Consider the following 14,564-nt stretch of genomic DNA (forward strand, 5'->3'; position numbering starts at 1 on the left):
ACAAAGGGACAAATCCCTCCTGGGGCCAGCGCTGCTTCATGCTGCAGCCTGGGGGCCGTGACCCCACCCCAGGGGCTTAGTTAGCAAAGCTGCGGTGGGTCAGGCTGAGGTCACTTGGGGAGGGCCATGCAGGCAGAGCGCCCAGCATGTGGGGCCCTGCCAAGTGCCTGGTCAGCAGCAGTCAGCAGTTCAGGGACCCACGGGCTAGGGTGGGCAGGGACTCCAGGCCTGAGGCCACCTCCAGCGCTGGGGACCTGCTGGGGTGAGCCTCCCTGGCTGTGGGGCTGGGGCACAGACAGGGTGGCCATGCTGGGTGTGGGGGGCACTCTGTGCTGGGTCCTGTCACCATGGCTGGGACTGACACTGTCCTCAGGGTCCCGTCACCCCAACCCTGGGGCGAACCAGGCCACTTCGCCCTTGTCCAGGCCAGGCCTGCCCTGAGGTTGTGGCTGCAGCAGGGCTGACCCAGCTCCTCAGCTGAGCCAGCCGCGTCCTGCCCAGGGTGGACAGGTGATGGCAGGGCCCCTGCAGCAGGGGAGCCAGCCAGAGAAGGGAGAGACAGTGAGCTGGGGCGTGCGCAGCCCCCTAGCCGGCCTGACGCCGGACCTCCTGCCATTTGCCCTGCCAGCCCCACGAGGACTGGACTGTCCATTCCACTGGGCCCTGAGCTTGTTCCCGTTAGATGGGAGTTTCCCTGCTGCCAATGCCTTTTCCACTCCTCCATTCCACCTCTCCAGGCAGAGTGTGTTCCTTGTCAAAACCATGAGGAAGACGGTAGGAAAACCCCCAACCCCCAGCAGAGAGCCATTGCTCGGGCCTTGGGCTCCTCCCAGGGACCCTTCTGTGGGCAGCTAGGGCAGGGGGTGCAGAAGTGGGGATGTGTCCCAGCCTCTAACCACCAGGCTCTCCTACCAAGGAGGGTGATGGGCAGGGGGGCCCTGCCTTGCCCCCCAGAGGCTTATTGGCCACAGGCTTCCAGGGGCTGCACCGCCGCCACCCCTCAAAGGGGCTTTGTACCACCACAAAGAGGCTCTGTCCCTCCCGGAGAAGCCTGGGTGTTGCCATGGTGATGGGGGGGGTCCACTGCTGGAGTGGGGAAAGGGCATTCCAGGCAGAGGGCACTGATGTCCTCAGGCCGCAGCCCTCAGCCTGGCTAGACAGCTGCCCTGGCTGTGCCTCGGGGCGGGGGGGCCCATCAGGGCATCTCTTGATCCCTTGGCCCTTTGGTAGGGGCTGGGCTCCCAGGCCCTGGTGCTGGTCGGATCTGTCTGGATTTGGCCCCAGCCTGGCTGTGAGCCACAGGCCCCTCCTCTTCAATGCCTGGGTCCCAGAGTGCGGTCGGATATGGCTGGGCCCTCATAATTGTCCCCCAGTGCTTCTCTGCTCTCCCTGAGATGGGGTGGAGGGTAAGCAGGACTTGGGGGTGGGGCACTGAGGGAACCACACAGGCCACCTTGCAGGCCAGTTGTCTGGTGGAGGAGGTGATGGAGGCAGCGAGCCAGCCAACCCCACACCGTGGGATGCCTGTGGCTCAAACCCTCCCTTACCCCCCCAGGCTCCCCTCTCATGGTCAGGGATGGGGTGGGTGGGCTTTCCATGCAGGCAGAGAGGGCACTGTGACTGCCAGCCCCCAGCCACCCTTGCCTGGAGCTCCATGGCTTCCCAACCCTGCAGCCTTGAGCCCTTGGGGTTCCCCTGGGCTGGCTGCCACAGGAACGGTGGAGGAGGTGGGTCCTTGCTGCCTGTACCCCACCCTCAGAGCCTGCAGGGCATGGGCCTCGGGCTGCAGCTGCTGCTGGAACCTGGGTCAGGTGCAGGAGCGGAGTTAGGGGGCTGCTCTGAATCCTATCCCCATCCCATGAGTCTTCACAGAGAGGCGGTCCCAGGGAACCAAGGAGATTTGGAGGGTGCCACATTTGGCACAGGCAGCATGTGTCTCCGACCTGCCCCAGTGGGATTCTCAGGCTGAGACCCTTTGGGAGGCCCTGGTGCTGGCTCCTTGTGGCTCATGTTGCCTGCCAAGTGGGCAGCAGCTGAGATGCTCACTTGCCCCACCTGCCCGCCCGCCAGGGTAAGGCCTGCTTGTGCCACGTCCAGCCTGCGGTCACCTGGCCCCTCCCCAGACCTGGCTCTGGCCCTGGCCTCTGAGCTCCCCAAGCCCGCAGAAATGTCCCTACCTTGACCTGACCTTGAGCCTCCTACATCAGCCCCCTCACAGCCCCTAGTCCTCCCGGACCTCCTGCCCAGTGGCCCTGCCCTGGGGCTGACCAGCGCTGCCTTGGACCTGGCCTGCCCTTGGCCTGGGGCACCCCATTTGCACAGGGCAAGAACCCCTTGGGAAGAACACCCCAGACTGTTCTCCCTGCACATGGGCGTCATGCTCTGCATAATCGTCGGCTGTGTGCTGCTGGGTGTCCACGTGGACAGCCTGGGGCAAGAAGAGGTCACTGGGGGGCCCTCTCTGTCCACCCCCCGCCCTCCATGGTGTCTGGTCCAGTGCGGCGGGCTCCCTCTTTGCGGGGGAAATGTGATTTTCAGGCTGAATCCGTTATGGCTCCCCCAGCTCCCTGAAAAGCCTGCTGCCTCCCTCCCGCAGCCGTCGGCGCCACGCAGGCCCCAGGAGCTGAATTCCCCGGCCTCCTCGCTCACTTGCCCGCCTGCTGGGATGTCTGCTTTCCGCCTCTGACTTACGTTCTGATTGTGGCAGGAGCTCCTGCTCCCCCTCAAACGCTGGTGCCTGCAGCATGTGGGCTGGAGCTGGCCGAGGCCGGCCCTCCACCCAGAGTGCCACGCCGCCTGAGATGCACCCTTGCTGTCTTTTTTCCATGCACATGTGTGCACACAGGATCATTTCCACACTCGTTGCTTTGCACCTTGTCTCTGTGGCCACATCACTTGTTTATGACCTTGACCCACTTTGAGTTGGGATTTTGGATTTTCCTATTGATTTGTAAGAGCACCTTATAGATGAGGGTGCTGCTTCACCGCTGGATGTTACAAAGACTTGACCCCACTGTGTTCATTGCCTTTCATTGTCTTTATGTCTTTTTCTCCTACTTTCTGTTACAGAGAATCACAAATGCACAAAAACAGGGAGACTAATGTGACGTGTCCCCATGTGCCCCTCACCAGCTTCTGCCCTGATGAAGTCACAGTTCAGAAGTAAAGTCACTGCCCAGCTTTCGTCCAAAACGCTTGCTGCATGTGCTGCTCTAAATAGTGTCGCTTTAAGAAAATAAGGGGAGCGTAACCGCGGCATGTGGTGCTGCTCTGGACGTGCAGGAAGGCCTCCCCCTCCCGGGGTGAGCAGGCCCTCCTCCCCTCAGCAGCCTCCTCCACCCGGGTACCCCAGAGCCCGCAGTGACTGCAAGTGCCCCTCTGGTCCCAGCAGGACGGACGGACGTGGACTCCACCCTGTGTGAACCCCACACCCCAGGCCTCCTGCTGCAGCCCTGTCCCCGGCCTCAGCATGGTGCCTGTCCTTGTGGGCTCGCCCAGAAGCTATCCCCGAGGTTGTGGGCACCCTCTGACCACTGGAAGGGCGACAGGGTAAAGATGGGCCCCATGGGGCCTTGCCAGTGGGGTAGGAAGCGCGTCTCCATGCTGGCAGCGCCTGCGGGGACATGACCCCCTCCTAGGCCAAGAGGCGCTTTGGCACTGCTGGGCCTGGGTTCTGCTCCTGCTGGCACCATTCCCTCCCCATCTGGATGGGCAGGAGCCAGGGCTGTGGAAGGAAGCTCATCCAGTGGCCAGTTCCCTCTCTCCCCTCATGGGGGACAGGGGCAGTGGGCAGTGTGCCCACAGATGGTCATTGAGGGGTTAGGAATGGAGCCCAGGCCTCCCCCTGCTGGCCTGACCCTTAGGAAATTCCTCTGATTCCTCAGATTGGACTCAGGCCCCATCATTTGATTTTCTGGAGCAGGGTTTGGCTGGTCTCCTGAAGAGGAATGTCTGGGTCAGCAGGAAGACGTCAGATGTGGGGTTAGGTTTCTGGGGAAGGATTGGCGTCTCCCCCTGGGTCCTCTGATGGTGCCTTCACTTTCCTGATGGAGCGAGTACTAGCCACACTTGTGTCCAGAGGGTCCAGGGCCCGAGACTCGCTCCTCCTGGTATTGTTGCAGAGCCTCGTTCTCTCACGTACCCGCCTGTTCATCCACCCAACTGTGCATTCACTCGTTCTTCCCGCCAGCCTCCCATTCTTCCACCCACCTGTGTACCCATACACCTGCCCATCCATTCACCCCCATCCTCTCTTACAACCACCTGCTCCCCCTCCTGTCCATACATCTGTTCACTCATTCATCCGTTTCCCCTTCCATCCAGCTGCCTATCCTTCCATCCCTCCATCCACCCATCAGTTCACCCACCTTGGGTCACTCCTGGGGTGCCCGGGCCTGGACAGGCTTTCCTTAGGTCGACCATGTCCACCCCTGCCCCAGGACGGGCAAGGCTGCCTCGGGCCGGCATGTTCATTCACCTCTTCTTGCTAAATCGACTCCACGGGTGGGCAGGCGGGCATGTGGGGCACAATGCTGCCCCTACCCAGGAGTTGCAAAGCCGGTGGCTGGGGTCTGGATTGGGGTTGTGAGGGGTCTGCCCGGCAGGCAGTGTGGGGCCCTTCTCAGGTGAACAGAGGCTGTGATGGCATCAGCCAGAGGGGAGATGGTCAGCCAAGGTCTCGCAGAATGGCGCTTCTCTGCCTGCCCCAGGCCCTCGGGGCCACAGCGGAAGCGAGTCTGGTGCTCACCCCTACCCAGGATTGGGGCCCCATCCCAAGGCCCAGCTGGGGAAAATGTCTTTGAAGTCTGTGGTTGATCTTAAAAATTCATGTACATTTTGCCTTCCATGTCATCACATATTTATTGTTTTAATATAAAAATAGCATTTTGAGTTGCCATCAGAAAAGCTGCTCTCTGGGGTGCTGGCCTGGGGCGCCTACGCCTGCACATGCTACTGTACATGGGCCCTGCACCTTGGACTGGAGGGGCCACCATGTCAGGGGAGTGGGTCCGGGTATTCCCTGCCTCCTAGATGCCCCTGGCCAGCAGCCGGCCTCCCATGCACCCCGCGGCTGGCCTCGAGGCCGCCAAAGTGACAAGGCTGCAGCCAGAAGGGCTCGGCACCCCAACCCACAGGCAGACAGAGGGGTGCACCCTCAGGCTGGGACAGAGGGCATGGGCACCAGACTCAGGGCCTCTGCTCTCCTGTGGGCGCTGTGGGGTTCTCCACCCCTGGGCTGGCTGTCGTGCGAGGGTGTCTCCTTGGGGACGCACAGTTATTTAGCTCCTGCTGAGAGAACTGGACAAGGGGAAGGTCATTGTGGGGTTTGGCCACCTTCTTGGTGTAGCCTCAGGATTCTGGGCCCCTGGCCAACCCCTAGCCAGAGCAAATGGACCCCCTTTGAGGGGATGGGGCTCCTTGGACCTCAAAGCTGAGGTATGCTGGAGGGCTCAGGGCAAGGAAGCTGGAGGCTGGGGCTGCGTGCCCATTACTGTGGATGCGCCATGCTCTTTGTCCTTGATTCCCTGCTGGCCAGACGATGCGGTCTGCACTTCCCCCCTGCCTCCCGCCCTGCAACAGCCACCACCTCTTCCAGCAGGAGTTCGGTTCATTCTTCCAGCTATGCTGACCTCACTGCCCCTCTGCTAGGTCATGCTGGCACCGTTTTATTTGTGTGAGAGGGGCTGGAAAATGAAGCACAGCTTCTGGGACCTACATTGGTCTCTTACTCTCGCTGGGCCTTGGTTTCCCCAGCTGTCACAGTGGGCTGGGTTCTGCAGTGTCCTTTCACCTCGAAGTACACCCATACCCCCCAACCGTGTCCCTGGCCCAGCCAGCACTGGTGTGGCCAAACCCAGCACTGACCCTTCCTCTCCAGGGTTATGTTTTTGCAGCCAGCTCCACCTAGGCCAGTGAGCAGCAGAGCTGGCCGTTTGGGGCTGCTGCCTGCTGTGCTGTGTCTCTAAGCCCAGGCCCCACATTGGTGCAGGGGGAGGGGGCTAGACAGCCTCAGTGGGCTGGCATGCATCAGGCCAGGAGGAGGCCCTGAGCAGCACTAGGCAGTGTGGCTGCATGGCCTGCACCCCACGCACTGCCGTATGCCTGGTCTGAGCTCCACAGACTTCTGTTGCTTTTTGCCCATGAAAAACAAACGTGCTGGGCAGCCAGGGGCAAGTGGTCAGGAAGGCACTGGCTTGTTGCTGCAGCTGCGGAGTCTTTGCCACCTCCACCTGCTCCCCTGGGGCCTGCAGGGGCAGTGCTGACCCACCCCTCATGCTTGGTTTTGGACGCCCAGGCCTCTGCCCTCAGTCTCCCTCCCGATTGGGCATCAGGTACACAACCCGTTTACAGGCACAGAATCTCAACCAGACTATGCTCGGTTTTCACTCTGCCATATGCGCAGACGCTACCCTTGCTCCCAGCCAGCGTGGCTGTGATTGGAGGCCGGATGCTGGTCTGCAGGCCAGTGTCACCCCTGCACCTCCCTAGGTGTCCAGGACACCTGATGGCTGTGGCGGAGCTTCTCATTTCCTGCCTATAGGCGCACCAGCTCTGCCACACCAGCTGTGTGGCTACAGACAGGTCCCCCACCCTCTCTGTGCCCCAGCGGTCACCTCAGTGAAATGGGCTTGGGTTGGCCCATAAGATGGTGGGGAGGTGAACTGCGCTGTGGGCAGCAGAGAGCCTAGGAGGTCTGTGAGCTGGACATGTCAGCTCCTCCTGCCCCGCCCTGCCTGGCGGGCTCTGGGCGCCCGTGGCCCTTGGCTCTGCTGGGCCTGGCAGGGAGCAGGGGAGCCTGAGTCAGAGCCCATACCCCACAGGGAGGGAGCGGGTCGCTTCCGGCCAGGCTCGGATTAATGGCTTTTAATTTAGAATTTAATCAATGCAGCGTCTCTCTGGAGAGCTGGATGTTCCGGTCTGGGAGTGAGTCGTATGATGTAAGAGTGGGGTGGACAGGGGGCCTGTGATGGCCTCTCCAGGCCTCTGCTCCAGCCCCACCCTGATCTTGCTCTGCTTTACCTGCAGCCAGCGAGCATTCTGGTCATGGAGGACTGCAACATGCACTCGGCCGCCAGCATCCTGGCCTCAGTGAAGGAGCAGGAGGCCCGCTTCGAGCGGCTGACTCGGGCACTGGAGCAGGAGCGGCGCCATGTTGCTCTGCAGCTGGAACGTGCCCAGCAGCCTGGTGTGGGCAGTGGTGGTGTGGGCAGTGGGCAGCCCCTGTCGATGGCCTGGCAACAGCTGGTCCTGCAGGTAACAGCCCAGTGACTCAGGAAGCATGAAAATAGCTAAGTGGGGAAACAATCAAGGGGCCCTGGTGGACCACAAGCCAGCATGCAATGGCTTATAGCAAGACCTCTTAGGGCCTCTGGGGAGGGGAGAAAAATGAGATCCTGAGGGGGCTAGAAGTCTCACTTGGGTGTGCAGAACACCAGGTGATGAATGGGTAGGACACAGCCCAACCAACCCTCAGAATAGCACTCTCCACTCAAGTGAGTCGTCAGGGCCCAGGCAGCTACAAGGTCTGTTCTGGGCAGCTCAGCGGTCAGCCTGGTGACACTGAGGGTTTTGCCAGCCCTGGAGTCTCCCTGCCATGGTGTTTTCCTCCATTGCATGCATCAGTGAGTCAGCCCCAGGGGAAGGCTCAAGAAAGGCCCTGGGCCCTGCCTGCAGCTCAGAGGGGAGCCTGGGAGCCTCTGGGCCTGGCCGTTGGACTCGGGCTGGGCTCAGGCCCAGGAGGTGTGGAGCCCTGTCTGCTCTGGGGCCAGAGCCTGAGAACTCCAAAGTAGGGGGTGTACGCTACAGTCAGACTGCCTGGACTCCCCCAGCCCACCACTGTGCCCGGTGCCTAACCTGCAGATGGGGCAGCAAGAGCCCCTGCTGCACAGGTGGTGGGGGCAGCACAGGAAATGCAGGGCGCCTGGAGTTTGGTGTGATCATTGTGCTTCCTATTCTTGACTGAGGTGCAGGGCAGAGGTCAGGCAGGACGGAGCTCTCCTAGGAGGTGCGGGAAGGGGAGGGCCCCTGGGTGGAAGCCCACCGTGCAGCCTCCCCCTGTTGCCTCTGCTCACCACTGGGCTCAGAGGCCTGAGGGGCTCCTCAGCGTGACCGTACAGGGCCCTCTTCGCAGGCTCCTCAGTTTCCCTGGCTCAGCTCCCTGAGCAGGGGCAGCATCATTGCCCTCCTAAACCTAGCAGCCAGCCCTTGTCCTGATGTGTCCCCCAGCACATGCACACCCTCCTTCTCTGGTCTACTGGGCCCCAAATCTAGGGAACCAGACAGGCTGCGGATGCGGGCCCCGCACACACGTGCTGGAGGCTCGGGGCAGCCTGGGCCTCTGTGGCTAGAGAGAAAGGAAGCAAGGTGCTGGTCTCAGCTGACACTGGTCCAGGGGGCTAGCCTTGCCTAGCTGGGGTGTGCGGGGCTCAGGAGTGGCTCATGTCAGGCTGGGGGACCTGGCAAGTGACTGCCCCCAAGCCTTGATGTCCTCATGTGCCAGTGGGTGATCTCCATACGCAGCCCAACACGGTACACAGTCACAGCCAAAGCCATGTCTCCAGAGAGCCCCAGGTGGGCTACATAGCCAGTCCACAGGAGGCTGGGGCTGAGGTGGGGTGGGTCTAGGTGTGGGACCCACCGCTGCCACCCCCGAACCCCAGGCACAGCAAAGGATGAAGCCTGTACCTCCAAACCTGGAGGGGAGTGGAGCAGCCCAGCTGGGCCACCACTATTGGCAGCCAGTGACCCCGAGGCCGCCCCTCAGGCTCCAGGTGCTCTATCCAGCACTCCCAGGCTGGAAGGGGCTCCAGTCTCCAGCCCAGAGGGCACCACTGAGGGTTGACATGCCTTTGGGAAGATGTTCCAATAGCCAGGTGCTGCTCTGGCCCCCTGAGGGCTGTGGACTGAGGACCTCAGGCCACCACCCTACCGTGCCCACTGCCCCTCCCCACCCAAGGCCCTCTCAGCCTGCCCTGGGTTTTCTTTCTCTCAGGAGGAGATGGTTTTCTCAGGCTGAGGTCTGAGAGGGCATGTGTTCCCAGGGCTGTGGCTGGACTGGCAGGGCTGACGGGGACACTAGGGAGGTGGGGCCACATCCAGCTGGCCAGGCCTGGCAGCCTCAGTGCTGAACCTGAACCTGCTTCCCAGATTCCTCTCAGCAGGAGGTGCCTGGTGACCTACCTGCTGAGCCACCGACTGCCTGGAGCCTGTCCTCGGGGTCGGAGCAGAGGTCTGTGAAACACAGGGGCCAGTGGCCAGGCAGGTAGCTGGGCCCAGGGGGTTGAGAGGCTAGGGTTTACTGCTGCTGTGCCCGCTAGCTGCTCCACAGTCCTGGCCGCCTGCCCTTCATCCTCCAGCAGGAAGAGTCCCCTCCTCCAGACCGCTGGCTGGAGCAGAGCTGGCCCTCACCCAGTGTGTGTGTGTGGGGCGCCTTTAGGGACCTGCCAGCCTCGGGCCAGGCCAAGGTGGGGATGTGACTGGGGCACTAGCAGCTGGTGAACTTTGGGAGAAGACAGACAGCTCGAATTAAGCATCTAGGCCAGGCTCCCTCAGGGCAACGGTCCTGTCCTCCTGCTCCGGCCCCACGGGGCTCTACCTAGGGCTGCCATGGATGGAAGATGCAGGGGGCCAGTGGTCAGGGCAACTTACCCCTGTGCAGGTGGTGAAACTGAGGCTCAGAGGGACATGCAGTGGACACCCAGAGTGCTTCAGCATGCCAGCTACATGGTCTATGTACATGGCGTGTCGTGGAAGCAGAGGGTGGCCCCAGATATGGCTTGGTTTCTGAGCAGGGGATCTGGGGAAAAACAAGTGGGAGGCGGGGGGCCAGGCCCCAGGCCCTCTCTTGCCCCACCCAGTGAACCTCCCTGCGCTGGCCCCCTCTGGTTATCTCAGAGCCCAGCTTCTTTGTTCACAACGTCAGAGCCTTTGAGTTGCCTTTGTGGGGTATGACCCCAGAGGTGGGTCCTTCCCCTGTGTCTGTGTCCCCCCAGCTGAGCCAGACTCCTCAGGGTGTGGCTACCCCTTCACCAGGCTGCTGGGGGGAGTGCACCCCAGCAGTAGAAGCCCTGATTAACCAGCCACCCTGACACCCCAGCCACCACTTCCCAGTAGATCACAGGCCTAGAGGAGAGAGTCTGAGGCCAGCTCGGCCCATGAGCTTTCGCCCAGGGTCACCCAACAGTTGGGCCCCCACCCCACTGTTTGATCTGCTCTACCACTCGGAGTCGGGGGGTACCCTGGGCCTCTGTGTCTTGGTGAGGAGAACACAAGACAAAGCCCATGGGTGCACCGCCATTTGCCAGGTCCCTGTGGAGATCCATGCCAACGTTTCTTTGGAGGGCCGTGCTGGCGGGTGGGCAGGGGCCTGGGGCCGGATCTGGGAGACCTGAGAACTCTTGCAGTGTAACTACTGTCTCATCGGCCCCCATTTCGCAGCAAGGGGATACTGAGTCGCAGCCAAGATAAGCAGCTCGTGCCCGGGAGGGTGGCCTTGCGCTCTCTCGATGGCCGCACTGGCGCCGGCTCTGCCAGAACTCAGTTTCCCCGACTCCACAGGGGAAGGGGCGTGTGAACTCCTTTACCCGGGGCAAACCGAGGCCTGGGAAGGAGGACTCGGCCAAAGTTGCTCGGCGGGAAAATGTCACCCCCCCCGGGGCGGGCGTGGGCAGGGGCGCGAGGGCAGAGCGGCGGCGGGTGGCGGAGGAGCCCCGGCGCGCCGGCCGCAGCGCCCCGCCCCGCCCCGCCCCGCCTGGGCGCGGCCCCGCCCGATTGGCTGCTCGCCGCCACCGCCGCCGGGCCCGCCCCCGCGGGGAGCGGGTCCGCCGAGCCCGAACCCGAGCGGCCAGGCGCCGGAGCCGAGCCCGGTCCAGCTGCCGCTGCCGCCCGCGCGCCAGAGCCCGGCCCGATGCCGGCCGAACTCAGACAGGTTGGAGGAACTTGTCCGGGGCGGGTGGCACCGTCCCAGGCTCGGCGGCAGAGGGCGGGGCGCCGGCCTCCCGGGAGCACCGCTTTTGTTCCGCAGAGCCGCCGGCCGGAGGCGGCTATTGTCTGGGCTCCGGCCGGCGCGTCTGGCCCCGGGGCCAGGAGGGGCGGCGGAGTGAGCGCGCCGCCCCGGGGGTGTGCAAGGCGCGGGCCTGGCCGCGGGGTCTCCAGAGCCGTTCCTTGGGGGCCGGGCTCGGGGCCCCCTGGGCGGCGCGACCCTGCGCAGGGAGCGGCTCCCGGACCGGGTGGGCTCACCCCCGGGCCAGCGCCCAGGGCAGGTGCCGGAGCCGGGGGTGGGGGCGAGGGCGTTCCCCAGCAGCCCCTCTATGCAGGAGGAAGGCCGAGGCTGGAGAGGGCAGCCTGGCAGGGCCTCCTGTTCCTTGGGGGCTCACTGGGCCTCCCCTCCCTTCACACTCCCAAAGCGGGCTCCTACTCTGGAGACCTGTGAAGAAGCTTCCGGAGCTTTAATGGAGCCCCGTTTGTGCGGCAGCCACGTGAAGGCGGGTGGAGGATGCCCTGCCCGCATGGAGAGTTGGGAGGGGGTCTTTCAGTACCGGGGTTGAGTACCGGGCATGTGGACAGCCTGCCCTCTTGCTCAGAGAGGGGCGGGGTCCAGTAACATGCCGGGAGAGAGGCCGAGTGGAGGAGCAGCCACCCCAAGCCCCTTGTGGGAAGTAGGTCCCCCACACGCCCGCTGAGTCCCTGCCTGCTGTGCATCTCTGGTGTGGCCCCCAGGATCTGGCCACTGACTGCCCCAGAGATGGGGGGCCAGCTGGGGGCACTGGGGGGATTTGGGCCACAGTGTGGCTGGTGGATGTGGGCAGGGCTCAGGGAAGCTGGGTTGGGTGACAGCCAGCCCTACTCTCCCCCCGCACACACCCATACAAGCCTGCTCCCCTAGCCTGCTGAGCATCCGCACCCCTTGGCCTCTTGGCCACTCAGCATGGGGCCGCGCCCTGGCAGGTGGACTGCTGCTGCTGAGGGATGAGCTCCTGTCTACCAAGGCTGGGGAGAGGCCATGGGCTCCAAGGGAGAGAGCATTTGTGGTGGCCAAGAGTTTGTGCCTTGGTGGGAGATGCCAGCCTGGCTTGTCCTGGACTCCATCCAGAATGGCTGTGCTGGTGGGGGCCTTTCACTCCTCTACCTCTCCATTCATTTGTCCCATGCGGCCGTCTTGTGCCCTTTGGGGGTTGTGGGAGCCAAATGTGAGATCCCACCTTAACCTCTACCCTGTGTGTGCTAGTGAGGCCGTGAACAGGGTGGGGCACTCACCCCACAGTTTATTTTCCATGATGCATCCTGTAGGTGCCTACCTGCCAACTGTAAGTGGGATAAGTGGATCCATGTCTCCAGGACCTCAGTCCAGCCCCATCATTAGAACTTGGCTTGTTTTCTCTGTCCCTTCCCTCTGCCATTCCCACATGCACCCCAGAGGCTGTTGTAGGCTTTTGCTCAGATGGCGGCCCCTCTGCATTGTCCCACACCTCACTTTTCTACTCCCCACGCTCCTTGGATCTGGCCACAAAGGTGTGACAGCCTTGACCCCTGGGTCCTTCCTGTTTCCCCATGAAGAAGCTGAGCCCCAGGGGTGTGACAGCGCCCAGGGCTCTAGCACGGCACTCAGCTCTGTGCTTCTGGGACCCTCTTGAGAGCAGTGGCGGGTGGTTGGGTCCACCTTTCTGGGGTGCTGGCTTGGAGTCCTGGGCCAGGCCCCTCCCACAAGTTCAAGGATGCCCAGTGGAAACCCCAGGCCTGCACAGCAGGACCTCCCTGGGCCAGGCCCGGCAGCTGTGGACCAGGTAGACCATGGATGAGAGTGCCCTGGGACAGATTTGGGCCCTGGAGGTCAGTGATGGGAGGCTGGGCAGTGGTCCCAGCGAGAGGGGCAAGGCCGACCGAGGCCAGGGCTGAGGAGGAGATGGTAAGAAACAGTTGACAGGACTTGGCAGGATTTGGGTTGTGGGCGAAGGCTGGGGGTGGTGTTTCCAGGCTGGTGCCCATGTCTGGGGTGCAGGGGGAACTTGGGGCTGTAGGCCAGCCTGGGTAGGTGGACGTGGGACATGGGGCCTTAGAGCAAGGCCTTAAGGCCGGATGAGGATCCAGGCACCCTGCTTAGCCACCTCTGTTGAGTGTTGACTGTGTGCTGGTTGTTAGGCCATGATCCCATGTCCCTGCCCTGAAGGTGTTGCACAGGCCTGAGCCATGGGTCCCCTTAGGGCCTCTCCCTACCCTAGGCCTCAGTTCTGCCATCTGCTGCCCACTCTTGAGACCCCCCCCACAGTGGACATCTGCGTGGGTGGTTGAGGGAGGTGATGGGGGTGTGTGCACATGTGAGTGCTTCTGGGGACAGTGGGCACTGAGCGCTGGGTGCTGTCAGGAGAGCACGAAGATTGATGTGCTCAGGCCTGTGGGCCGGGCTGGGTGCTCACGCACGTGTGTACATGCACGTGTCCCTGTTGGAAGGACCAGGTATGTACACATGTGTGTCCAGGTCCTTGTCTGCATGTGTAATGGGGCTGGACCTTCCCATGATTACCGGCTGACTCACGCTCGCCTGCCTGCCCACCCGCCCGCGTGAAGTCATTGCCCATTTTTAGCTCCCTGAGGTCATGTGCCAGCGGGGGCTCTTGGGGCCCTGCAATCCTGCTGCCAGGCTGCCCAAGCTGGGTGTTAGTGGGCCATGTTGCAGGACTGCTAGGCCTCCTTGAGGGGCTCTGGCTCTCCTGGACCCCTCCATCCCCTCATCCCCCCAACTCTGCACTCTGTCAGACCATCACCACAGGCTGGCGTGAGAGGAATAAGCTGGGCCACATAGTCGCATTGAGGGCCCAGGTGGGCTTCCCCCACCTCCCCGCCACTGCCTGGCTAGGGGGTAGCAGGCTCTTCTCTCGGGGTGTTAATGTCTGCAAATGTCTGCAAACCGACTAAGGGGCCGTGTCCCACTGGCAGTGTCCTGGACAACATCCTGGTCCCCTTTAGTCAGTCTTGGTCCTCACCCATCGCCCGGACTTGTAGCCCCAGGACCTGGCCCCAAGGGCCCAGCAGAGAGAGCGCGGCCCCTGCCACACATTTGCTCTGGCAGTTGCCAAATACAGATGGGGCTGCTGAGGCCTCAGCAGTGACACGCTGTCCCTGGACCTTCCCCTGCTCCAGAACTGTCCCAGCTCCCCAGTGCCCTGAAGAGCCCAGGCCACCCTGTGCGGCAGCCCACCAGTATGCCCCCACTCCGGGCCTCAGTTTACTTTTCTTTCCCAGGGAATAGTGTTCCTCCTTCCTGGCAAGGTTCCCAACAGACATTCCGCCCACATCCCAAGACTGAGAAGGTGGCAGCCACAGCCCCCCGAGGAGCAAAGTGTGACTAAAAGGCTTGGCAAAGTCACCTTCCTGCGGATGCCTGAGATTCCCGTTAGTGGATTGGGGAGTTCGGGTGAATCCTGTGCCCTCTGTCAGGCCTGTGTCCCTTTATGTAAAATCACGAGTTGTCCTCTGAGGCCCTGCTTCTGGAGCAGGAGGTTGCATTCTGTGGCCTCTTCCTGTGTCACCAGAGCCCGAGGGATCCCCTGTCCTCACATGTTGGTGCA

General features: G+C 62.7%; 1 protein-coding gene across 13 annotated transcripts in view; it reads left to right on the plus strand.

The window, feature by feature from the left end:
• Positions 1-14,564, plus strand: part of ARVCF (ARVCF delta catenin family member) — a 50,810-nt gene that overhangs the window by 22,792 nt on the left and 13,454 nt on the right. For 7 of the 13 annotated variants that reach the window (XM_070628057.1, XM_070628056.1, XM_070628050.1 and 4 more), the window contains one exon: positions 7,027-7,254. The exons of 2 other annotated variants lie outside the window; for them this stretch is intronic. In XM_070628057.1, coding sequence (XP_070484158.1) covers positions 7,045-7,254 — 210 coding nt within the window. In that variant the 5' untranslated portion in view covers positions 7,027-7,044. Of the gene's footprint in view, positions 1-7,026; positions 7,255-10,771; positions 10,928-14,564 lie in introns of those variants that run through there. 4 more of the 13 variants (XM_070628054.1, XM_070628046.1, XM_070628055.1 and 1 more) reach the window with 1 other exon arrangement.

The sequence above is a fragment of the Equus przewalskii genome, chromosome 7, assembly GCF_037783145.1.
Source record: "Equus przewalskii isolate Varuska chromosome 7, EquPr2, whole genome shotgun sequence".
Lineage (NCBI taxonomy): Eukaryota > Metazoa > Chordata > Mammalia > Perissodactyla > Equidae > Equus > Equus przewalskii.